The sequence below is a fragment of the Anomaloglossus baeobatrachus genome, chromosome 6 (assembly GCF_048569485.1).
Source record: "Anomaloglossus baeobatrachus isolate aAnoBae1 chromosome 6, aAnoBae1.hap1, whole genome shotgun sequence".
NCBI classification, from domain to species: Eukaryota; Metazoa; Chordata; class Amphibia; order Anura; family Aromobatidae; genus Anomaloglossus; species Anomaloglossus baeobatrachus.
In genome coordinates this window covers 508,748,642-508,773,031 of record NC_134358.1, presented here as the reverse complement: position 1 = coordinate 508,773,031, position 24,390 = coordinate 508,748,642, and the positions used below count along the sequence as shown (strand labels likewise).

The 24,390-nt window shown below is 48.1% G+C and overlaps 1 protein-coding gene across 2 annotated transcripts in view; it reads right to left on the bottom strand.

Moving 5' to 3' along the window:
• ZMYND11 (zinc finger MYND-type containing 11) overlaps window positions 1-24,390 on the bottom strand; it is a 127,378-nt gene that overhangs the window by 80,878 nt on the left and 22,110 nt on the right. For both annotated transcript variants that reach the window (XM_075315459.1, XM_075315458.1), the window contains exons 2-4: window positions 17,495-17,635; window positions 5,536-5,695; window positions 1,463-1,516 (exon numbers count right to left, since the gene is read on the bottom strand). In XM_075315459.1, the coding sequence (XP_075171574.1) occupies window positions 1,463-1,516; window positions 5,536-5,695; window positions 17,495-17,628 (348 nt within the window). In that variant the 5' untranslated portion in view covers window positions 17,629-17,635. The remainder of the gene's footprint in view (window positions 1-1,462; window positions 1,517-5,535; window positions 5,696-17,494; window positions 17,636-24,390) is intronic.

The window sequence follows — 24,390 nt, the reverse complement described above, 5'->3', positions numbered from 1 at the left end:
AACGTGATGGCATGGGCATGCATGGCTTTCAAAGGCACTGGGTCACTTGTGTTTATTGATGACATAACAGCAGACAAGAGTAGCCGGATGAATTCTGAAGTGTACCGGGATATACTTTCAGCCCAGATTCAGCCAAATGCCGCAAAGTTGATCGGACGGCGCTTCATAGTACAGATGGACAATGACCCCAAACATACAGCCAAAGCTACCCAGGAGTTCATGAGTGCAAAAAAGTGGAACATTCTGCAATGGCCAAGTCAATCACCAGATCTTAACCCAATTGAGCATGCATTTCACTTGCTCAAATCCAGACTTAAGACGGAAAGACCCACAAACAAGCAAGACCTGAAGGCTGTGGCTGTAAAGGCCTGGCAAAGCATTAAGAAGGAGGAAACCCAGCGTTTGGTGATGTCCATGGGTTCCAGACTTAAGGCAGTGATTGCCTCCAAAGGATTCGCAACAAAATATTGAAAATAAAAATATTTTGTTTGGGTTTGGTTTATTTGTCCAATTACTTTTGACCTCCTAAAATGTGGAGTGTTTGTAAAGAAATGTGTACAATTCCTACAATTTCTATCAGATATTTTTGTTCAAACCTTCAAATTAAACGTTACAATCTGCACTTGAATTCTGTTGTCGAGATTTCATTTCAAATCCAATGTGGTGGCATGCAGATCCCAACTCGCGAAAATTGTGTCACTGTCCAAATATTTCTGGACCTAATTGTATATACAGCATATTAGAATGCTGTATATAAGAGCCCGGTGGTGGTGGCCGCAGCTTATAGGCCGAAAAAGTGGCGACAGGTTCCCTTTAAGCAAAAAGTTTGGTACAGCAACCACGTCAGTAATCCTTGGCCATCGGACCAGAGCTCTGCAAACCTCCTCCTACCCGCCAGCATCCCCGGCGCCTCTTCGGAATAGTATACCCAGTGCTACCATGTTGTAGCGATGATTATGCGCCTGTCCTGCAAACCAGAAGCCGCTGCGGCAGCGCTGTCGGGTAGGAGGAGGTTCGCAGGTCTGTGATCCGACGTGGTCACTGTAAAACGTTTTGCTCAACACTAAGTGGTCTAGAAGAATTCATCTACTCCTTATTATCCTGACAACCCTTTAGGAGCAGCCTGGCATTTTATGAAATCCATATAACAAATATATGCAAATAGAAAATTTTTTGTTATTTTTTTTGGGGGGGGGGGGATCTAAAGACAAAGAAGTTGCGGCAACACATTACAGGCTCTTCCATTTCTGCAGGGCTACACAATGCTGCGATCTACATGTTCACAACCTATTGTAATATTAGTGGGGGGACGTTAATAATGAATGGTAATTTACTGCCATTAACCCCAATGCACACTTGCCTCCCACGTTATTAGGGTCCCACTGCTTCCACTATGGAAAATAACAAAGAAATTGTTGGCTTACATACTTGCAAAGCTTGATATCAAAGCACTTTAACAAACCTCAGGAGAATTCACTGATTTTCCCTCTCTTCCGTGAATTTGGTGATGTTTCATCTGCAATAATTTACAAAAGTGTTGTGCTAAACAGAATTGGCATATTCTAGAGGGATTGCAAAGTCATCAGGTATAAATGAATACATTTGGTAAAAAAAAACGCTATATAACCAGAGGGCCTCTCCACAGACACGGGGGTGTCACACTCATTAGAGATACTTATTTTAAAAAAAAATTCTTCTATAAAAGGGACACCTTTATTTCGGGTGGGAGCACAGCGGTTAATAGCTATACATTATATGGAGAGCCCATTGATTTCATTAATAATGTAATACTTTACTTCTCCTGTGGAGGCGCTGGAGGGAACCTGAACATTTCCTGCTGGATTTACCTGCAGATTACAGTCAATTGCTGGACATCCTAAGGCCAGCTTATGGATGGGGTAGTTATTTCATAAAAGAAATTTCCCTAGAGGACAACCCCTTTACAAGGGGGAATATAACAGCATGCTAATCAGGAGCCAGAAAAAGTCCTGAGGCGGCTGTACTGGAGGCTACCAGCGAGAAGAGAACAATGGCTTATTCTATGGGTGCTCCGGACAGGTCGGTTTTGCCAAATACTTCTATTCCTCATTTTATAACAAATCTGGATCATTTTTTCCTATAATTCTATATTGTATTTTTCCTTTTTTGTTCTTCCTGAATACGTGTGAATAAATATACAACTGGGTGTTATTATTCTCCTTGTCAAATGGGTGTGTACTAACATAGAGCAATATTGTCAGCACAGATTGGACAATATCAGATTGTGTACTGACCCCCGCCACCCAACTGGTAACACCCAGATGTCCGTTTTTCCTTCAATTTCCAGGAGGACTAACAGAGGAACAAAACAATACAGAACTATAGGAAATGATGGTCCAGCATAGTTATATCACGAAGACTAATAATATGCACTAAAGTAGACATATCAGGAGTGGAGACTGGTCCTAATTAATATTTAAAAGGAATCTGTCACCAGATTTTTGCCATGATGAAGAGGCAGATACCCTGTTTCCAGTGATGTGTCACTTACTGGGCTGCTCACTGCAGTTTTGCTCAAATCCCTGTTCTATCTTCTGCAGATCTAGCAGTTCTCTAAATGCTGAGCTCTGTATAACCTCGCCCACACCACTGATTGGCTGCTTTCTAAGTACACTGTGCGTAGGCAGAAAGCTGCCAATCAGTAGAGTGGGCAGGCAGCAAATTTTTAAGGCGGCTATACAGATGGTTAATGACCAAAACCTCACGATACACATGCACAGCTTGGCAGAGAGTGTGCATGTTTTCTGTATGGGGAAAATGAAGAAAGACATTGAGGGTGGCAGCTTATCTGTCCTATAAAGAGAAAGATCAGAGGTTACAAATTCAGCATGCACAATGCTTTTATCCGACATTATTTGTTGGGGTCAGTTGAGGCGCCTATATACACGTTAGACCAGTGAATCCCAACCTTTCTTACCTTGAAAGACACATTCATCTCTGAAAGAGGGTCACAAGCCAAATTCAGATCCCCTGAGTAGTGACATTTAGCTCCAACCTACTCCCCCCACACAATAGCAACACCCAAAGTTTCCAATGAAATCCCACCGAAGTTCCCACCTCACTCAGTATTATTGCATGCACTCCCTCCACACCGTTTCATCCAGCGATCATCTGTCTGGCAGTATCACCCAGCTTAGGGTACTTTCCCACTTGCGTTCAGCGGAGTCCGTCACTATGGAGAATAGCGCAGTCCGTTAACGCGCTGCTCTATTCTCCATAGACCTGTATGGATGACGCACTGTAACGCAAGTGTCAGCGTTGCATCCGCTGGACGACGCAGCGTCGTTATTTTGACACTGCGTCGGGTGGAAGGAACGCAGCATGTAACGTTTTTTTGAGCAGCGCAATCCGTAGGATTTCACTGCGCATGCTCTTTTTTTTTTTTTTAAATCACAAACTTTATTTTGTCTCTTGGTGGCCGAACGTTCAGCCGAGCGCCCGGCCGCCGGCATCTGAGAGCGCTCAGCTGAACGTTCGGCCAACGGCATGCCCGCCGCTGGCATGTGAAAGCACTCAGCTGAGCGCCCGCCGGCATGTGAGAGCGCTCAGCTGAGCGCCCGCCCGCCGGCATGTGAGAGCGCTCAGCTGAGCGCTCGCCGGCATGTGAGAGCGCTCAGCTGAGCGCCCGCCCGCCGGCATGTGAGAGCACTCAGCTGAGCGCCCGCCCGCCGGCATGTGAGAGCACTCAGCTGAGCGCTCGCCCGCCGGCATGTGAGAGCACTCAGCTGAGCGCCCGCCCGCCGGCATGTGAGAGCTCTCAGCTGAGCGCCCGGTTGCCGGCTATTAAGAGCGATCAGTTCACAATAGTCTGCTGCCGGAAAAACTGTAAAGAAAAAAAAAAAAAAGCTTCCGTTGTTTTGTACGATCCGTAGCATCCGTTGCATCTGTCACACAACGCAATGCTACGGAAGCCGTCCAACGCAAGTGTGAAAGTAGCCTTACCATACTTATCTCTCCACACCATGGCCGGTGTATGTGCATTTAGATCTACTCTTCTGTGCAGGGCTGCTCACAACAATCACCATCTGGAGACCTGATGCATACGTAGTGGTTGCAAGATCTGGTGCTAATGCGCCAAGCTAGCAAACAGCCACAAGCCGCACATTACTGGCTGGTAAGGCTCTACAACATAGCCATTAATTACCCACACTCCTTATACTACATATGGGGCACTCTACATATGCAAGTGATGTCCTAAGCAGTGGACTGATGCCTGTGTCTCCAGTAGCCAATACAATATTTGTGTGGGCACCGTAGAGACTTCGTTCTCAACCACGTGTTATACTCATGCGTCACATACATGTAGTGACTATCTGGTAACATGATCTTTTTTTTTTTAATTGTACAAGTATTAAAGAAGTTGTCCAAGATCAGAAAAAAACATGACTGCCTTCTTCCAAAAACAGCTCCACCTTTTGTCTACAGGCTTTGTCTGGTACTGCAGCTATGCTCCATACATCTGAATGGATCTGAGCTGCAATACCAGACAACGCCTGTAGACAAAGGTGGTGCTATTTTTGGAATAACCTCTTCCAGCAGATGTTTGTTTTTGAGCTTTAATTTTGTCCTACACTTCTGCCTTTTCCCATCAACTTAGCAGAGAGGACAAGGTGACAAATCGAAGAGGTGGGTGGATGCCAGCTTCTCCCTGCCCGCTCAGCTAGACTGACAGGTCGCTCCCTATAAACACCTACAGAAAAAAAAATCCCATCTGGGCATAAGGGACATTAATAGGGATGTCCCTACATGAGTCGGGGCAGGATGGCACTAAGGGGTACTTTGCACGTTGCGGCATCGCTACTGCGATATCGTCGGGGTCAAATCGAAAGTGACGCACATCCGACGCCGATAACGATGTCGCAACATGTAAAGCCTAGATGCGCCGATAAACGATCGCAAAAGCGTCAAAAATCTGTGATCTGTGTAGTGTCGGTCATTTTCATAATGTCGCACCAATAGGAGATACGATGTTGCTCCTTGTTTCTGCGGCAGCACACATCACCGTGTGTGAAGCCGCAGGAGCGAGGAACATCTCCTTACCTGCCTCCACCGGCTATGCTGAAGGAAGGAGGTGGGCGGGATGTTTACGTCACGCTCATCTCCGCCCCTACTATTGTATTGGCCGCCTGCCGTGTGATGTCACAGCCGCACAACCCCCCCCCCCCTTAGGAAGGAGGCGGGTCGCCGGCCAGAGCGATGTCGCAGGGCAGGTAAGTGCGTGTGAAGCTGCCGTAGCGATAATGTTCGCTACGGCAGCTATCACAAGATATCGCATGTGCGACGGGGGCGGGTGCTATCGCGCTCGGCATCGCTAGCCGATGCTAGCGATGTCGCAACGTACAAAGTACCCCTAAGTAAGACTAACAATGGCGGATCTGGACCATGCTCCTATTACAAGATCCACTTGAACGTCCGGTATGTCCCACTTTGAGACTCCATTATGCTATAAACACAACTGTGAGAAAGCACTCGCGTATATATAGGGGTAATACTTACAATTTCATCCCCTGGTAACCAGTAACCCTCCTGCTCGATACCAGCTTTGGACCCCTTACATCCCACAGTCAGCGTCTCCACTATCAGGCCATCTTTCACAGCTAGGCTGAGCTGGCGTGTGATCTCCTTTGGGTGCATGCCATGGACCCGGGTCATGTACCTGTTGGTAGACAATGGAAAACAAATTATTTTGCCAAATCATGGAATAAGATGAGCAACAATTTGTGTGCAGCAGCCAATAAGTGGCCCCTGGCACTATGGGTTCTACTTTTTTGGGGGATGGATAGAGTAGTATGGCCCCATAGAGGTTATGGTCCCATATTGTACCCCCAATACCAGGTAATCAAAATGGAAGAAGAGTCAGGGAGTAAGACGTGGTCATGTGAGAGATGAAACACCCATTCCATATTTTCGCATCATTTACATGGATAATCATCAGCCCAAAATTTACCATGATGACTCATGTACACATGTGCTCCGGACATAATGGGGATCACGTGAACATCAATGACTTTACTTTTGTACATTTCCAGGATGATTAGTAGTTTACTTGACACTGTTCAGTGGAGCAGGAAATCAATAAATCTCAGGACGTATTCTGCCTCATGAACCTTATCTACATTTTCACAAAAACGACACCAAACAGATACAGATCAGAGGAATACAGCAGAAAACTTTCTCTTCTTTTATAATTAGTTTTAATTTTATAAATATGCATGTATAATTTACAGATAGATCAGTGGGGGGCTGATGGCTGAGACCCCCACTGATTGCTAAACGATGCTCGACCCTCAATCTCTATGAGACCGGGGAAAAGAGAGTTCTGTGCACAATTATCTTTATTAGGCTACGTTCACACATCAGTTTTTTTTCCATCAGGCACAATCCGGAAAAAAACGGATAAAACTGATCTGGCGCCGGATCCGTTTTATCCCCATTGATTTGTATTAGCGCCGGATTGTACCTGATGGCCTTGCGTTGCATCCGGCTTTTGACGGATCCGGCGTAATTATTCAATGCGGCGGCCGGATGGAACGTCTCATTGAACGATTTTTGTCTCTGAAAAAAAACGTATCGCGCCATACCGGCGCGATACGGCGTGATTTACAATGGAAGCCTATGGACGCCAAATCCGGCGCGATGCGGCAAAAAACGGATGCGGCCAACGGATCCGTTTTTTTTAAACTGAGAATGCTTTAATTTATTGTACAAAACGGATCCAGCAAAAGAAAAACAAAACAAAAAATGGATGAAACGGATGAGCCGGATCTGTTTTTTGACGGATCCGGTATACCGGATCCGTCAAAAAAAAGGACCCGGCGCATCAGTTTTTGCATATTCTGCGCCGGATCCATTGCATCAGGCACATGCCGGATTGTGCCTGATGCCAAAAAACTGATGTGTGAACATAGCCTAAAGGCCGCTTTACACGCTGCGACACCGCTCAAGCGATCTCGTTGGGGTCACGGAATTTGTGAGCACATCCGGTCACTGTAGCGATGTCGTTGCGTGGGACACCCATGAGCGATTTTGAATCGTCGCAAAAACGTTCAAAATCGCTCATCGGTGACATGCCCCCCTATTCTCGATTATCGTTGCTGCTGCAACTAGCGATGTAGTTCGTCGCTCCTCCGGCACCACACATTGCTGTGTGTGACACCGCAGGAACGAGGAACCTCTCCTTACCTGCGGCCGCCCACAATGAGGAAGAAAGGAGGTGGCCGGGATGTTCGTTCCGCTCATCTCCGCCCCTCCGCTTCTATTGGGCGGCGGTTCAGTGACGCTGCTGTGACGTCGCTGTGACGCTGAACGAACCACCCCCATAGAAAGGAGGCAGTCCGCCGGTCACAGCGATGTCGCTAAGCAGGTAAGTAGTGTGACGGGTCCGTGCGATGTTGTGCGCCATGGGCAGCAATTTGCCAGTGTCGCACAACCGATGGGGGCAGGTATGCTCGCTAGCGATATCGGTCACGATATTGCAACATGTAAAGCGGCCTTTAGTGATACAGGTCGTGTTGTATGCTGTCATAAATATGGTTATACACATCAAACGTTGGGGGTAATGGATCTCTGCCTGCACCTCCTGCTGTGAACAGGTCATTGAACCAGGTTATCTGATGGAGAGAAGACATGGAGTTTATATAGAGGAACCTCAAGACCCACCTTTCCAACAAGCCTACAACCTACAATAGCCCTCAGTCCAGTAGACCACTGTGCAACCAGCTCTGTCCTCACCTATTGTACCATCACCCATTCCCTGTAGACTGTGAGCCCTCGCGGGCAGGGTCCTGTCCCCTCCTATACCAGTCTGTTTTGTACTGTTAATGATTGTTGTATGTATACCCTCTTTCACTGTAAAGCGCCATGGAATAAATGGCGCTATAATAATAAATAATAATAATTAAAGGTAGCTGTCAATGTTGGATAATCACGTGGGCCAGCAAAGGTGTCCTGCATGGCTCCACAGGCACATAGGTGTTACACGTTAGGCATCAATGCTTTCATCTTACAAAGCCAGCCGTTGTGTCTGTATCCCATAGCCAGAAAAAGGTAAAACAATATTTTAAGATTTCTTTGGTATTGTAATTCTAGTTTTACAGAATTTTTGGATATATAGGATCAAGGAACATATTCGCATCTGTGTGTAAAATTACAGAACTTTTGGTACCTGGCAATCGACAGGAATACAATATCTCCCTAAATGATGGATATATCATATTCATCTGCGGTATGTAGAGATTGCTGGCAGGATGGTCAGTAAGATGACGGCCATATTTTTTCTCTAGAGGTTCCTGGGGAAAAATATGGCTGACCAAGTACACATGGCCCAAAGCTGAATTAAAATTGAATTTAATCAGGCGTCCTCCTCTTACCTCAGCGGAGGGAGGAGTGATGGCTCTGGGAAGACCCTTTATAATATTGTAGCTAATGAATAACACTGTCACACCCCAGGAGAAGCAATGAGTATTGCAGATGTGTCCATATTTCCTGCAGCACTCTCCTCCACCACAACCTCTCATGGATCTACTTTGTAAGACGTACAGTTAAGTCCAGAAGTATTTGGACAGTGACTGAATTTTTGTGATTTGGCACTATTTTTTATTTAGAATGAAACAACTGAGAAGCAATTGAAGTGGAGACTTTCAGATTTAATTAAAGGGAACCTGTCAACACTTTTTTGGCCTATAAGCTGCGGCCACCACCACCGGGCTCTTATATACCGCATTCGCACATGCTGTATATAAGAGCCCAGGCCGGGGGTATAACATAAAAACCACTTTATAATAACTACCTAACGGTTGTGCGGTGGGCCTTATGGGTGTCTCCCTTGTCCAGTGCCAGCGCCGCCTCTTTTGGCCATATTTGTGATCCTTCTTCTCTAGCCGCGGTGCATGACGAGTCCGTCGTCATACACACTCACCGGCATTCAGGTCCTGAGCAGGTGCACTTTGATCTGCCCTGAGCAAGGCAGATCAAAGTATTGTAGCGCGCCTGCGCAGGACCGGCGAGTGTGTATGACGTAGACGTGTCCTACACCCAGGCTTCAGAAAGAGGACGAATATGGCCTAAAGAGGAGGCGCCGACACCGGACAACGGAGACGTCCATAAGTTCCACCGCGTGACCGTTAGGTAAGTATTATAAAGCTGCGGCCACCACCACCAGGCTCTTCTATACTGCATTCTAATATGTTGTATATAAGAGCCTAGGCCGGGATATAGCATAAAAAAATGTTATACCCCCGGCCTAGGCTCTTATATACAGCATATTAGAATGCGGTATATAAGAGCCCGGTGGTGGTGGCTGCAGCTTATAGGCCGAAAAAGTGGTGACAGGTTCCCTTTTAACAGCATCAGGCAAAAAAAGAGAATTTTGTTTACTTACCGTAAATTCTTTTTCTTATAGTTCCGTATTGGGAGACCCAGACCATGGGTGTTTAGCTTCTGCCTCCGGAGGACACACAAAGTACTACACTTAAAAGTGTAGCTCCTCCCTCTGAGCTTATACACCCCCTGGTGAGCAGACCCAGCCAGTTTCACAAGGAAAACAGAGCAAAAGCCGAAACAACCGGAGACTCTGTCAACGACAACAGCCGGTGATAACACGCGGAACAAGAAATTGACAACAGGCAACAGGGAGGGTGCTGGGTCTCCCAATACGGAACTATAAGAAAAAGAATTTACGGTAAGTAAACAAAATTCTCTTTTTCTTTATCGTTCCTTTGGGAGACCCAGACCATGGGACGTCTCAACGGGCTAAGGTCGGCTTAGAAGCAGAGAGGCCCTTGCGCTGGCCTGTGGTTAGCACAAAAAGAGAAGTGCACCGCCTAATATCAGCGGTGCGAGACACATAGATCCGGAGCGCCCGCACCAGATCCAGAGTATGCAACGCTTTTTCAAAGCGATGAACAGGAGCTGGACAAAAGGAAGGTAGGGTAATGTCCTGGTTAAGGTGGAAAGGAGAGACCACCTTAGGAAGAAAGTCCGGAGTCGGACGGAGAACCACCTTGTCTTGATGAAAAACCAAAAAAGGTGACTCCGAAGAGAGCGCAGCCAAACCAGAGACTCTCCTGAGGGAAGCTATGGCCACCAGAAAGGCCACTTTCTGTGAAAGACGAAACAAAGAAACCTCCCTAAGAGGCTCAAAGGGGGGTTTCTGCAAAACCGTGAGAACCAAGTTAAGGTCCCAGGGATCCAAGGGCCGCCGGTAAGACGGAATGATGTGAGACGTGCCTTGCATGAAGGTGCGGACCTGAGCCAGCCGAGCGAGAGGCCGCTGGAACAGTACTGACAGAGCTGAGACTTGTCACTTGAGAGAGTTGAGGGACAGTCCTAGCTGCAGACCGGACTGTAGAAAAGACAGAAGGGTCGGCAAGGAGAATGGCCAAGGAGGATGGCCGGTAGAGCGACACCAGGACAGGAAAATTTTCCAAGTCCTGTGATAGATCTTAGCGGAGGAAGACTTACGGGCCCGAGTCATAGTGGAGATGACTTCAGGAGGAATACCAGAAGCCGTCAAAATCCAGGACTCAAGAGCCACGCCGTCAACTTGAGAGCCGCAGAATTCGGGCGGAAAAACGGACCTTGTGAGAGTAGGTCTGGACGATCCGGGAGATGCCACGGCATCTCTACAGACAGGTGGAGCAGGTCTGGATACCAAGCTCACCTGGGCCAGTCCGGTGCAATGAGGATGACTCGACAGCCCTCCATTCTGATCTTGCGCAGAACTCTGGGCAAGAGAGCTAGAGGGGGAAACACGTAGGACAGATGAAACTGGGACCAGTCTTGAACCAGTGCGTCCGCGGCGAATGCCTGAGGATCGTGGGAGTGAGCCACGTAAACGGGAACCTTGTTGTTGTGACGGGATGCCATTAGGTCCACGTCCGGAGTGCCCCATTTGCGGCAGATTGACTGGAACACTGCCGGGTGCAGGGACCACTCGCCACCGTCCACGGTTTGATGGCTGAGATAATCTGTCTCCCAGTTTTCCACGCCTGGGATGTGGACTGCGGATATGGTGGACTTGGAGTCCTCCGTCCATTGAAGGATGCGTTGTACCTCCAACATTGCTAGGCGGCTGCGTCTCCCGCCTTGGTGATTGATGTAGGCAACCGCTGTCGCGTTGTCTGACTGGACTCGAATGTGCTTGCCCGCCAACAGGTGGTGAAAAGCTAGGAGAGCTAGGAGCACAGCTCTGGTCTCCAGCACATTGATTGGGAGGGCTGACTCGGACGGAGTCCAAGTGCCCTGCGCTCTGTGGTGGAGATATACCGCTCCCCAGCCGGATAGACTGGCATCCGTGGTGAGGATCACCCAGGACGGGGCCAGGAAGGAGCACCCCTGGGACAGGGAGAGGGGCCGAAGCCACCACTGAAGAGATCTCCTGGTTTGTGGCGACAGAGCCACTAACCTGTGTAAGGAGGAAGGCCGCTTGTCCCAACAGCGGAGAATGTCCAGCTGCAGGGAGCGCAGATGGAACTGGGCAAAGGGAACAACCTCCATTGACGCCACCATTTCACCCAGCACCTGCATCAGACGTCTGAGAGTATAACGGCGGGACCTCAGCAGAGAGCGCACCGCCAGTTGGAGAGACTGCTGTTTGATAAAGGGCAACTTCACAAGTGCCGGCAAAGTCTCGAACTGCATCCCTAGGTACGTGAGACTCTGGGTCGGAGTCAGAGTGGATTTGGGCAAATTGACCATACACCCGAATTGGGCTAGAGTGGCGAGAGTGAGCGAGACACTCCGTTGACAGTCTGCGCTGGATGAAGCCTTGACTAGAAGGTCGTCCAGATAAGGAATCACTGCCAACCCTTGTAGGTGCAGAACCGCAATCACTGCTGCCATGACCTTGGTGAATACCCGAGGGGCTGTGGCCAACCCGAAGGGGAGAGCCACAAATTGGAAATGATCGTCCCCGATTGCAAAACGTAGCCAACGCTGGTGTGAAACTGCAATTGGCACATGCAGATAGGCATCTCTGATGTCGATGGACGCCAGGAAATCCCCTTGGGTCATTGAGGCAATGACTGATCGCAGGGACTCCATGCGAAAGTGCCTGAACATGCTTGTTGAGAAGCTTGAGATCCAGGATGGGCCGGAAGGTTCCTTTTTGGGAACTAGGAAGAGATTTGAGTAGAAACTTCTGAACCGTTCCCGGGCGGGAACCGGTACAATTACTCCGTTGGCCTGCAAGGATGCCACGGCCTGTGAGAAGGCGGCAGCCTGGGAGCAGGGGCGAGTTGAGAGAAAAAATCTGTTTGGCGGGCTGGAAGAGAATTCTATCCTGTAGCCGTGAGATATGATATCTCTCACCCACTGATCGGAGACGTGTTGAAACCACGCGTCGCCAAAGTGGGAGAGCCTGCCACCGACTAAGGACGTTGCTGGCGCGGACAGATAGTCACGAGGAGGCTGCCTTAGCGGCAGCACCTCCTGCGGTCTTCTGTGGACGCGCTTTTGGGCGCCAGTTGGATTTCTGGTCCTTGGCTGAGTTAGTGGACGAGGCCGAGGGCTTAGAGGACGACCAGTTGGAGGAACGAAAGGAACGAAACCTCGACTGGTTCCTACCCTGGACAGGTTTTCTGGTTTTGGTTTGTGGCATGGAAGTACTCTTCCCGCCAGTAGCTTCCTTAATAATTTCATCCAGCTGTTCCCCGAACAGCCGGGACCCAGCAAAAGGGAGCCCAGCAAGGTACTTCTTTGAAGAAGCATCTGCCTTCCACTCTCGAAGCCACAAGGTCCTGCGGATAGCGAGGGAATTAGCCGAAGCCACCGCAGTGCGGTGAGAAGCCTCCAGCATGGCAGACATAGCATAGGATGAAAAAGCTGAAGCTTGGGAAGTTAAGGGAACCATTTCGGGCATGGATTCCCTGGCGAGGGAATGCATCTCCTCTAGAGAAGCAGAGATGGCTTTGAGAGCCCACACTGCTGCAAAAGTCGGGGAGAACGAGGCCCCCGCCGCTTCATATACGGATTTGGCCAGAAGGTCAATCTGGCTGTCAGTGGAATCCTTAAGGAAGGTGCCATCAGCCACCGACACAACGGTCCGGGCTGAGAGCCTAGACACCGGAGGATCTACCTTTGGGGAATGAGCCCACTCCTTGACCACCTCAGGTGGAAAGGGAAAACGGTCATCAGAACCACGCTTTGGGAAGCGTTTGTCAGGACAGGCCCTGGGCTTGGTCACAGCGGCTTGAAAACTGGAGTGGTTAAAGAACACACTCTTTGCTCTCTTAGGAGAGGTAAACTGGTGCTTTTCTGCCAGAGAGGGTTGCTCCTCTGATACTGGCGGATTGAGATCCAGCACAGAATTAATAGAAGCAATCAGGTCACTAACATCTGAGTCAGTTTCGGACAGATCAATGGGGTATATGGAGTTAGCCTCCGAGCCCCCAGTAAAGGCATCCTCCTCATCCTGCAAGTCAACTCTGGAATCAGAGCCACGGGAGGAGGAGGGAGAGGGAACCCTGCGTCTCTTCTTTGGAGGACGGGGTCTGGGCCCTGATGATGAATCCTCTGTGAGCTCCGGTCCTGAAAGACCCCTAGCAGCAGAGGCACCCTGTGAAGGGGGCTGATGCATAGTCAGCAAAGTCTTGGACAAAAGTCCCATGGACTCAGCAAAAGACTGGGAGAGAGACCTAGAAAAGGATTCTACACAAGTCGGGGGTTCAGCCACAGGAGCAGGAGCAGCCTGAGAGACCACTGGGAGTGAGACTCCAGGCTGTGGCACCGCCAAGTTAGAGCAGGCATCACAATGTGGGTAGATGCTCGGTTCAGGCAGCAGCAGCTTACATGCAGTGCATATTGAATAAAGCCTTGGAGCCTTGCTCCTCGTGTGAGACATGCTGCTGGAGTGGGGGCTCTGTCAGAGAATGACCCCCAGAGAGTATATACAGAGGTCCACAACCAGAGGTTGTGGCTTACCAGACCGCTGGAGCGGTGTTGTGTGCCCTCCAGATCCCAAAGCCCGGACCTCCAAACACAGCACCCAGCAGGGATGCAGAGCGCAGACCAGCGCTGAGAGAATCTCTGAGGAAATGGCCGCCGGAGCGAGGAGAGGGGGCGTGACTTGCTCAGAAGATCGGGATCTGGAGGGCCAAAGAAACCTACAGGGGAGGAGACACGCACAGCAGTGGGGAGTGTCCCTCCCCTGTGCAGAACGGCCGCCGGGCGGAGCCGAGCCTGTCCCTCTGCATGAATGACATGCGAGGGCAGTGACTAAAAACTAGGCCTCCGGCGAAGCCGGGGCCTAAATTAGAGCGGCGAGGCCGACGAGCAGGCACCATCGGCGCGGTTCTCGTGCTACAGCTAGAGAATCCGCCGGAAATGTCAGTAAGCACAGCAAACACACTCTCCCCAAACAACAAGGCACAGGGACCCCCATAAATAAATGTCTCAGGTACTTAGCTGCAGAGACGCAGGGCCAGGCCCCTGGGGATGAGTGCTCCGGTCCAGCAGGGTCCTGAAGGGCTGCGGATGGAGACCGGCCTCCTGCCAAGCATGGAGACCGTGCTGGCTCCCACTTCAAGCCAGAGCCCAAGAGGGATGGCGAAGGAGCGCGGCATGTAAGGCTCCAGCCTTGGAAATCAACCTTAACAACACCGCCGACACAGTGGGGTGAGAAGGGACATGCCGGGGGTCCAGACGTGGACCCGCTTTTCTTCAAACTCTTTCCAAAAATCAAACAATTCAGATGAGAATGCATGTGTGGATGTATGCCTCCTGAACACAAAGCGATAAACTGGCTGGGTCTGCTCACCAGGGGGTGTATAAGCTCAGAGGGAAGAGCTACACTTTTAAGTGTAGTACTTTGTGTGTCCTCCGGAGGCAGAAGCTAAACACCCATGGTCTGGGTCTCCCAAAGGAACGATAAAGAAATATCCTGTGTAACATTTACATTTAGGAATTGTCTTTATTATTCCATCTTTTGCAACCTTTTTACACACTACTTGTTTTTGTGTAATAAATCTAAAATTGCATAAGTTTAGTCCTTGCTGCTCTACACGTACCTACAAATGCTGAGAAGGGTGAGAATAGCTTCTTTGCTGTAACTAATTGCTTACATTTTTGGAGGATATTTATTCCTTTATGTTGCTATTTTTATTTATGTTTCTTTACAAAGGTTCAAAAAAGTTAAAAAAAAAACGTCACTGGTTCTGCCAAATTGGAGCAAATTTGCACGTACATAAAATAATTTCAAAGAGGGGGGACACTAGTGTACAGTTTTAAAACGTCACAATTGATGGATCAGAGGAAAACATTCGGAAAACTCCGGAATGGCGCACATAAAAAAAGGCAAACATATAAAATAAACAAATAAGTCTCCAATGAACAACAGGTAGCACAAAAGATGAGCCAAAACCATAAAGAGACTTGTACCTCTTTAAAAATTTGGCAAATCTTTCTCCAGGAGTTTCATGATTGATTCCCTACATAGTTTTCTGCCTACAGGCTGGAAGAAATGGGACAATATAGATTGATATCTGAATTCATGTTTGCAGCAGAACAGGATTTAATTGTGTAGTTTGGGTGTCTCGGAAATATCCAAAAAATCCCAGAAGAAAGGCAATGAAATGCTGCCTCCTATATATAATTTACTACTTTTTTTCAGAGAGACCCTTTAGAGGACCGGGGAGAGCAATAGACCACTGAAAAGGAAATATTTTCCCAGTAGCTTTTAGCAAAACAAAATTCTTTTTAATGAACCTGATTCCATTTCCCAACAAATATTTCAATTATGAGGTTCAAACTGCGCCCTAGTGTAAACTGGGATCAATAAGCAATAAATTAGCAGAGGAGAAGGTGGGTGCCAAGTAGAGATGAGCGAGTACCTAACTATTCGTAGTCACTATACTCATAACGAGTACTGACTAATACTCGCGTATTCATTCAGAATAGTGTGTGCAATACAAGTCAATGGGGAAAACTCGCAATGTAACGAGTAACCTGAATTCTGCACTATTTGCTACTCACAAGAATAGTGTGGCATTCGAGTAAAGGCCAGTTTACACGCAACGACATCGCAAATGAGATGTCGTTGGGGTCACGGAATTCGAGACGCACATCCGGCCTCGTTAGCGACGTTGTTGCGTGTGAAACATACGAACGACCGCTAACGATCAAAAATACTCACCTTATCGTCAATCGCTGTCCGGTCGTTCTAATCCCGATTATCGTTGCAGCTTTTGCACGCAGGTTGTTCGTCGTTCCTGAGGCAGCACACATCGCTACGTGTGACACCGACACCCCGGGAACGGCGAACAACAGCTTACCTGCGTCCGCTGGCAACGAGGTGGGTGTGTCTTTCCTTCGGCTGCTATCTGTCCCTCCGCTTCTATTGGCCGCCTGCGTGTGACGTTGCTGTGACACCACACGAACCGCCCCCTTAGTAAGGAGGCGGTTCGCCAGCCACAGCGACGTCGCAGGGAAGGTAAGTATAGTGGGACGGGGCCTAACGATATTGTGCGCCACGGGCAGTGATTTGCCTGTGACGCACAAACAACGGGGGCGGGTACGCTCGCTAGCGATATTGCTAGCGAGATCGCAGCGTGTAAAGCGGCCGTTACTCGTTATTTTGTGAGTTTTTCCCTTATTGACTTGCATTGCACATGCTATTGGGAATAAATATGCGAGTAGTAGACAGTACCCGTTATGAGTATCGCGACTACGAATAGTTAGGTACTCGCTCATCTCTAGTGCCAAGGCTTCAGTCTGTTTCCAGCTCGGAGACGTCAGGAATCAATGTTACACACACATACATATATATTTGGACATATACCACCATTACATTAGGCAACTCCTTTGCGTGACAGTTCTGTGTTAATCTAACATTGGCGTTGGCTTCCCAAGTATCTTAAGTATTTTCCTGAAAATAAGCCCTAGCATGATTTTACAGGATTTTTAGAGAATATTTGAAATATAAGCCCTACTCCTAAAATAAGCCCTAGTTACTGTAACGGCTGGTGTTAGGGGGGGTTAAACTGTGCAATTTCTCAGGGGCTGCACTCTTTAAAGGGACTGAAATATTTGTATTCCAAGATTTAAGGACCTTTGATGACTTCACAGTCATGTGACATGATGTAATCAAAGGTCTCTTAATTGTAGGTGTCTAAAACAACTGAACAGGAGACAGGCTGGTGTGCTGGACGGGCATTAGGTGGAATGGAGACAAAAATTGGGCAATTTCAAATGTCCCCCATACTCCTAAGGTCCCCAGTGTTTACATCATGATGATAAGACTGATTAAGGACCTTCGTGACGTCACGTCATGTGACCAAAGTCCTCCTAATTGCAGGAGTCTAAAGCTGAAGCGGAGACAGGATGGGGTGTGTAGATAGATGGACAATAGATAGATACACGTATTACACACAGGGTTTGGAGAATTACGTTGATGTTCCAGAATGTGATAGGACTACACGGTAGGTGTCTTATGAGAAAGGCATAAGGAACAGTGACTTACTTAGTAATTCGATCAATATTTGCAATCTGCTTCTGATTTCTGATCACTTCGATAGCTGTCCATAAGTACTGGATGACTTTTGTATCCGCCTGTCGCCTCTTTGTTACACGAGCCATACTCTTGTCCGGTTTCATTGACCTGCTAAATACAGGAGTCATTCGTTAGTGGAGGATTCTTCATTCGCATTTTTTTCTAATAGTATAATATGTGTGTAGACAACAACACCTAGCCCCTTTTCCGATCATACCCCTGTGGCTGAGATGAAAAGTGACGATGGTCACTATTATCTTTCAGGACGGGAGGAAACATAACTTAATGTGCTGTAAATACCAGAGAAGACCATGTTCAGTGGTACACACGCTGATTGTAGCCGTAAAAAACAAAGTGGGTCCTCCTGGCTACTTAGTGTCATACCTTGGATGCATTCCTTTGAAATATTTCCACAAGGCAATAAATATAATCATGGCTGTAGCCTCACGGATTCGATCCTTCGTGTTTTTTATGGTGAAACTAGAGCTTCAGATTAGGCTATTTCAGTGGTCAACAAAAGGAGCAAAGTCACCAAACTCGGGGATGTTGGAATTGCAACAGAGGGGAACGCAGTGACCCGTATACTAAGGTTATTAAAAACTCCTTACTTTTCCTCATGTTCGTCCTCGTTGCCTAAACTGCTGAGTAAAAGATCACGTCAGATCCCTGGCTGCCAAACACAGCCGGGCAACACGAGGTTAAGTCCCAATCGGAGTTTTTGGTGAGTTTTTGACACAGAGCAAAAAAAACACAGCGTCTTACAGGTTCAACAAAGTGGATGGGATTTACAGAAATCTGCTGCCCACGGTGTTTCTTTTTCACACAGCGTAAAATTGACCTACAGTGCGTGTTTCAAATCCACAACATGTCAGTTGTTTTTGCCATTTGGGTTTTGCACTGCAAAGCTGAGTTTTTGACCAAAGTTCTGCAACAAAAGGGCTGCAGTTTGAACTGCATAGTGTGGACAAGAAACCCAAATTCCCATAGACTTTGCTTGAAAAGCAGAACACAACCATTTTGGCATTAAACGCTGCAGTTGAAAAAGCAGCAAAAAAGCAGGTAAAAAGCAGGTAAAAAGCAACGTGCGGACATTGCCTAAGAGGTACTTCTCACATAGCGAGATCGCTGCTGAGTCACGTTTTTTGTGACGCACCAGTGACCTCATTAGCAATCTCGCTGTGTGTGACACTGAGCATTGATCTGGCCCCTGCTGTGAAATCGCTGCTCGTTACACACAGTGCTGGTTTATTTTTTTGACAGCGAGAGAGCAACGATCTGAATGTGCAGGGAGCAGGGAGCCAGCTTCTGGCAGCCTGCGGTAAGCTGTAACCAAGCTAAATATTGGGTAACCAAGCGAAGTGCTTTGCTTGGTTACCCGATATTTACCTTGGTTACTAGCGTCCTCCGCTCTCAGGCTGCCAGTGCCGGCTCCCTGCTCCCTGCACACGTAGCCGGAGTACACATCGGGTAAATAAGCAAAGCGGTTTGCTTATTAACCCGATGTGTACTCTGGCTACGAGTGCAGGGAGCCAGCGCTAAGCGGTGTGCACTGCTAACCAAGGTAAATATCGGGTAACCAAGCGCTTGGTTACCCGATATTTACCTTAGTTACCAAGCGCAGCATCGCTTCCACGCATCGCTGGGGGCTGGTCACTGGTGAGATCTGCCTGATTGACAGCTCACCAGCGACCATGTAGCGACGCACCAGTGATCCTGACCAGGTCAGATCGCTGGTGGGCTCACTGGAGCGTCGCTAAAGTGTGACGGTACCCTTAGTCGGACCTGGGAACTTTGCTTTCTAATAAATTGGTGAACAAGGGACAGTCTATTGTTTTTGCTTCTTTCTTTTTATGTCTTTCAGGTTTCCATTTGTGGACTACATTGGAATCCCTGGACTATGGCAGACCTACCTGTTTTTGTGTTGCTTTTTTTTATAAACTGGTGAATCAGGGAGAAAGTTGGACCGTGTTTCTTCAAAGAAACTATTTTTGTGTGTGTATATTTTTCTTTTTACTTACTGAGTTAGTAATGGAGCTGTCTAATAGATGCATCTCCATTACTAACACCAGGGCTTGATACCAGCTAACACTACACAGCTGACATCAACCCCAAAAAAACATTACACCAATTGCTACCACACCAGGGCAATCAGAAGAGCTGAGCCGAAAAGCCAGAATGGGAGCATCTAATGTGATACGCAACTTCTGCGGGCTGTTTTTTAGCCTGGGAAGGCCCCAATAACCATGGACCTTCTCCCTCTGATAATACCGGCCCCCAGCTGTCTGCTCTACCCTTACTAGTTATCAAAGACAGGAGGGACCAAGTCATTTTTCTCTTTTAATTTAATTTTTCGGTTAATAGCTGTAAAATCTAAATTTGCACATAAAACCATTAATTTCTTGAATGCATTAAATTCTGGTCCTTGTCACATGGACAGCACACAGGTGTCATCCGCGTATCATAAGTGTTTTGGACGTACACATCGACTTCTATTGTCCCTGATCATCCCTACTGATGGTAAAAAAATGGATATGTCTCAGTGTGGATCACACGGACGGTATGTGTGAAAATGGACACCACACATACTGGAAACACATCCCTGTTAAGTGTTAATTTTTTTAAATAACTAAATAAAGCCTCATGATAACTGCAATTAGCACTTAATATATTGTACAATACCCTCTCCATACATTACTGGCACGGACAGCGTGTTATGTAACAGGATGTTGGGCAATGTCTCCTCTACGTATCAGAGAAACACTATCTAGCAATCATCATCTATTAAGAACACAAATCCATAGAGACTGCTAATGAAAATGTAAACAATTTACAAGCCAAAAATAACATCTCCCAACACTATGCACTGGCTCTGTGGGCTACTTACATGGAAACTATGCACCGGCATTGTGGGCTGCCTACCGGGATGACACACTGTACTGGCTCTGTGGGCTACCGACCAGGACACAATGTACTGGCTCTGTGGGCTACCTACTAGGACACAATACACTGGCTCTGTGGGCTACCTACAAGGACACAATGCACTGGCTCTGTGGGCTACCTTCCGAGACACAATGTACGGCTCTGTAGGCTACCTTCCGAGACACAATGTACTGGCTCTGTGGGCTACCTTCCAGGACACAATGTACTGGGTCTGTGGGCTACCTTCCGGGACACAATGTACTGGCTCTGTGGGCTACCTTCCGAGACACAATGTACTGGCTCTGTGGGCTACCTTCCGGGACACAATGTACTGGCTCTGTAGGCTACCTTCCGAGACACAATGTACTGGCTCTGTGGGCTACCTTCCGGGACGCAATGGACTGGCTCGGTGGGCTACCTACCAGGACACAATGTACTGGCTCTGTGGGCTACCTTCCGGGACACAATGGACTGGCTCGGTGGGCTACCTACCAGGACACAATGTACTGGCTCTGTGGGCTACCTTCCGAGACACAATGTACTGGCTCTGTGGGCTACCTTCCGGGACACAACGTACTGGCTCTGTAGGCTACCTTCCGAGACACAATGTACTGGCTCTGTAGGCTACCTTCCGAGACACAATGTACTGGCTCTGTGGGCTACCTTCTGAGACACAATGTACGGCTCTGTAGGCTACCTTCCGAGACACAATGTACTGGCTCTGTGGGCTACCTTCCAGGACACAATGTACTGGCTCTGTGGGCTACCTTCCAGGACACAATGTACTGGCTCTGTGGGCTACCTACGGGACACACTGCACTGGCTCTGTGGGCTACCTACGGGGACACACTGCACTGGCTCTGTGGGCTACCTTCCAGGACACAAGATCTGCAGTTCATAACCATCAGGCAATGGATTAAAGATCAAGGTGTGAGATCAAGGAAAGAAGCTTCAGCTACAGACATTGTGAATGCACATAAATAAATATACAGTATAACATATTCTAATGGTCACAGCTGTTCAAAAATGACTGGGATTTACTCCCCTGACAACTACGTGAGGAAAAATACATGACAAAAATCACCTGGGAGACAATTAACCCATCAGCGTACAGGAGCTTTTCTCCAAGCCCTCAAGTCATAAACGACTGAAAGATAAAGATCCTGCGTCCTGGGGAAGAAAAAGAGGCCGCACAAGAGTGAGGTCAGGGGGCGCTCACACCAGCCGTCCGATTTACATCTTAATAAAGTTGGAGGAGCGTCATGGGTACGTCATGCGGGGCTATACAAGTGTGCCATCATTTTCTCCTGTATACATGTGCCATCCATATGCAACTAGTCTGTTTTCTCAGCAGCCATTATTCTACAGCCATTTACAGCGATCTGTGCTACAGTATGCACAATAGACATGAAGTCAGCGCTGTGGCTTCCACTGTGTCTGACGGTGGGGACAGTGAAGCCAGCGGTGATTGGACGCAGGACTTGTGTGATGTCACAACCTCACATGAGCCGGGGGAACGAGAGCACAGACACCGCTGGAACGGTGCCACCATGGGTTGTTCTAGTAGTGGAAAATCCCTTTAACAACCAAATAATACTGAAGTGGAAATACTTCTAAATTAAAGCTGTCTATTTAGAACAAATCCTTAGTGCTTGTTCACATGTGCTTTTGCCTCGCCTTTTTCACACACTTTTGGCTAAGTTCACACTTGTTTTGCATCAGTCACAATCCGTCACCTTGAGGAATTTAGTTATCCTGCAAAATATTTAGCAGAAATCCGTTTTTTTTCCCCATAGACTTCTATTAGCGATGGATTGTGACTGATGGCCCTGCGCTGCATCCGCCGTGTGATGGATGAGTCGTTTACTGACTGTCAGGTGGGAGCAACACTGGATGTAACGTTTTTTGTGTGCGGCGGATCGTTTTTTTTGCTGTGCGCATGCGCACAGAAAAAACCATGATTGATGGTAAATTCCGTTCCAGTTCCAGCAGCCGGAACGATCAGTTGATCGGCCGGATTTTGTGATCGTTCACAAAAGCCGGCTGCCAAGCGATCAGCTGATCCATTCACAAAAGCCGGACGATCACCTGATCATTTACAAAAGCCTGCCGCCGACCAATCAGCTGATCCATTCACAAAAGTCGGCCAATTAGCTGGTCATTTACAAAAGCCGGCCGTTGGTAAAACAGTAAAAAAAAAAACCCCAACAGATCGTTTTTTTGCAGCATCAGCCACATCAGTTGTGCCACTATCTGCAATGCATCCGTTGCATCAGTCACACAACTGATTGTGACGGATGCAAAACAACACGAGTGTGAAAGTAGCCAAAGAAGATGGGATCAAGATGTTACATGGTAAAATCTGCTGCAGCGCATTGGTACTCTGCACCACACTGTACTGCCACACTGCAGACCCCTGGTCTCAGGAATAGAAGGGGGTCACAGCAGTTAGACCCCTGTGATCAAGTAGCCCCTATCCTATCAATAGGAGAGAACTTGAAAACTGGGTAAAAACCCTTTTAGAAGGCAACATGTATAGGGTCATTTAAAAGGGAACCTGTCATCAGAAACTTTGCTTTAAACCTAAAAGTTTCCCCCTCTGCAGCTCCTGGGCTGCATTCTAGCCGGTTCCTGTACTTTTTGTGGCCCCTTTTAAACCAAATTAAATACTTTATAAACTTGTACCTTTTGCTATGTAAATTTTGTAAATCGGCCATGAGGGCGGGCTCTCTGCTGACCGTTGCTGTTCCTCCAGCAGATTTACGCCGCCCCCCAACGCTGAATTTCATATCTCAGGACGCCGACCCTGGTCCCGCGCATGCGCTGTGCGACTGTAGCGGGACTGTGCATTGTGTGCACGTCTGACCGCTGGTGACGTTTTGCGCAGGCACGAGGTTATGGGCGGCGCTGTGAGTGTCATCAGCAGGTGCCGCCCATAACCTCGTGACCGCACTTTCCCCTCTTCCTCCAGCGTTCTGCGCAAGCGCTTGCTGGCCAGATGACCCGACGTCACCTCTTTCCCATCTTGCCCTGCTGCAGGGTAAGATGGGAAGGAGGTGACGTCGGGTCATTTGGCCGGCGAGCGCTTGCGCAGAATGCTGGAGGCAGTGGGGGAAAGCGCGTCCACGAGATTATGGGCGGGCACTTGCGATGCAATCACAGCCCCGCCCATAATCTCGTGCTTGTGACACACGTCACCAGCGATCCTGGCGTGGGCGGCACCTCGGGCGCATTGGGCGGCGTCCTGATGGATGAAATGGAGCGTGGGGGGACGGCGTCAATGTGCAGGAGGGACAGCAACGGTCAGCAGAGAGCCCGCCCCCATGGACAATTTACATAGCAAAAGGTACAAGTTTATAAAGTATTTAATTTGGTTTAAAAGGGGCCACAAAAAGTACAGGAACCTGCTAGAATGCAGCCCACGAGCTGCAGAGGGGGACACTTTTAGGTTTATGGCTATGTGTGCACGCTGCGTTTTTTTGACGCTGCGTTCTTGTGCGTTTTTGTCCGCTAAAAACGCACAAAAACGCACCTGCGTCGAAAAAACGCATCAAAAAACGCATGTGTTTTTACCACGATTTGGTGCGGTTTTGGCTGCGTTTTGCTGCGTTTTTGATCTCTGCGTTTTGCTGTGTTTTTCCAATGCAATGCAACGCAGGAAAGAATTGACATGTCCTTTTTTTTTTTCAAGCTCAAAAACGCAGCTTAAAAAAACAGTTGTGTGCGGACAGCAAAAATGAAAACTCATAGACTTTGCTGGGGAAGCAAAGTCATGCAGTTTTGAGCCCAAAAACGCACCCGAAAAACGTGCAAAAACGCCGCGAAAAACGCACTGTGCGCACATAGCCTATAGGTACATTTCTGATGACACGTTCCCTTTAAAACACTGCTCCTGCATGATCTGTGCACAGAGTAGAGCATGGGCTCCATAGTACATGTATGAGTCC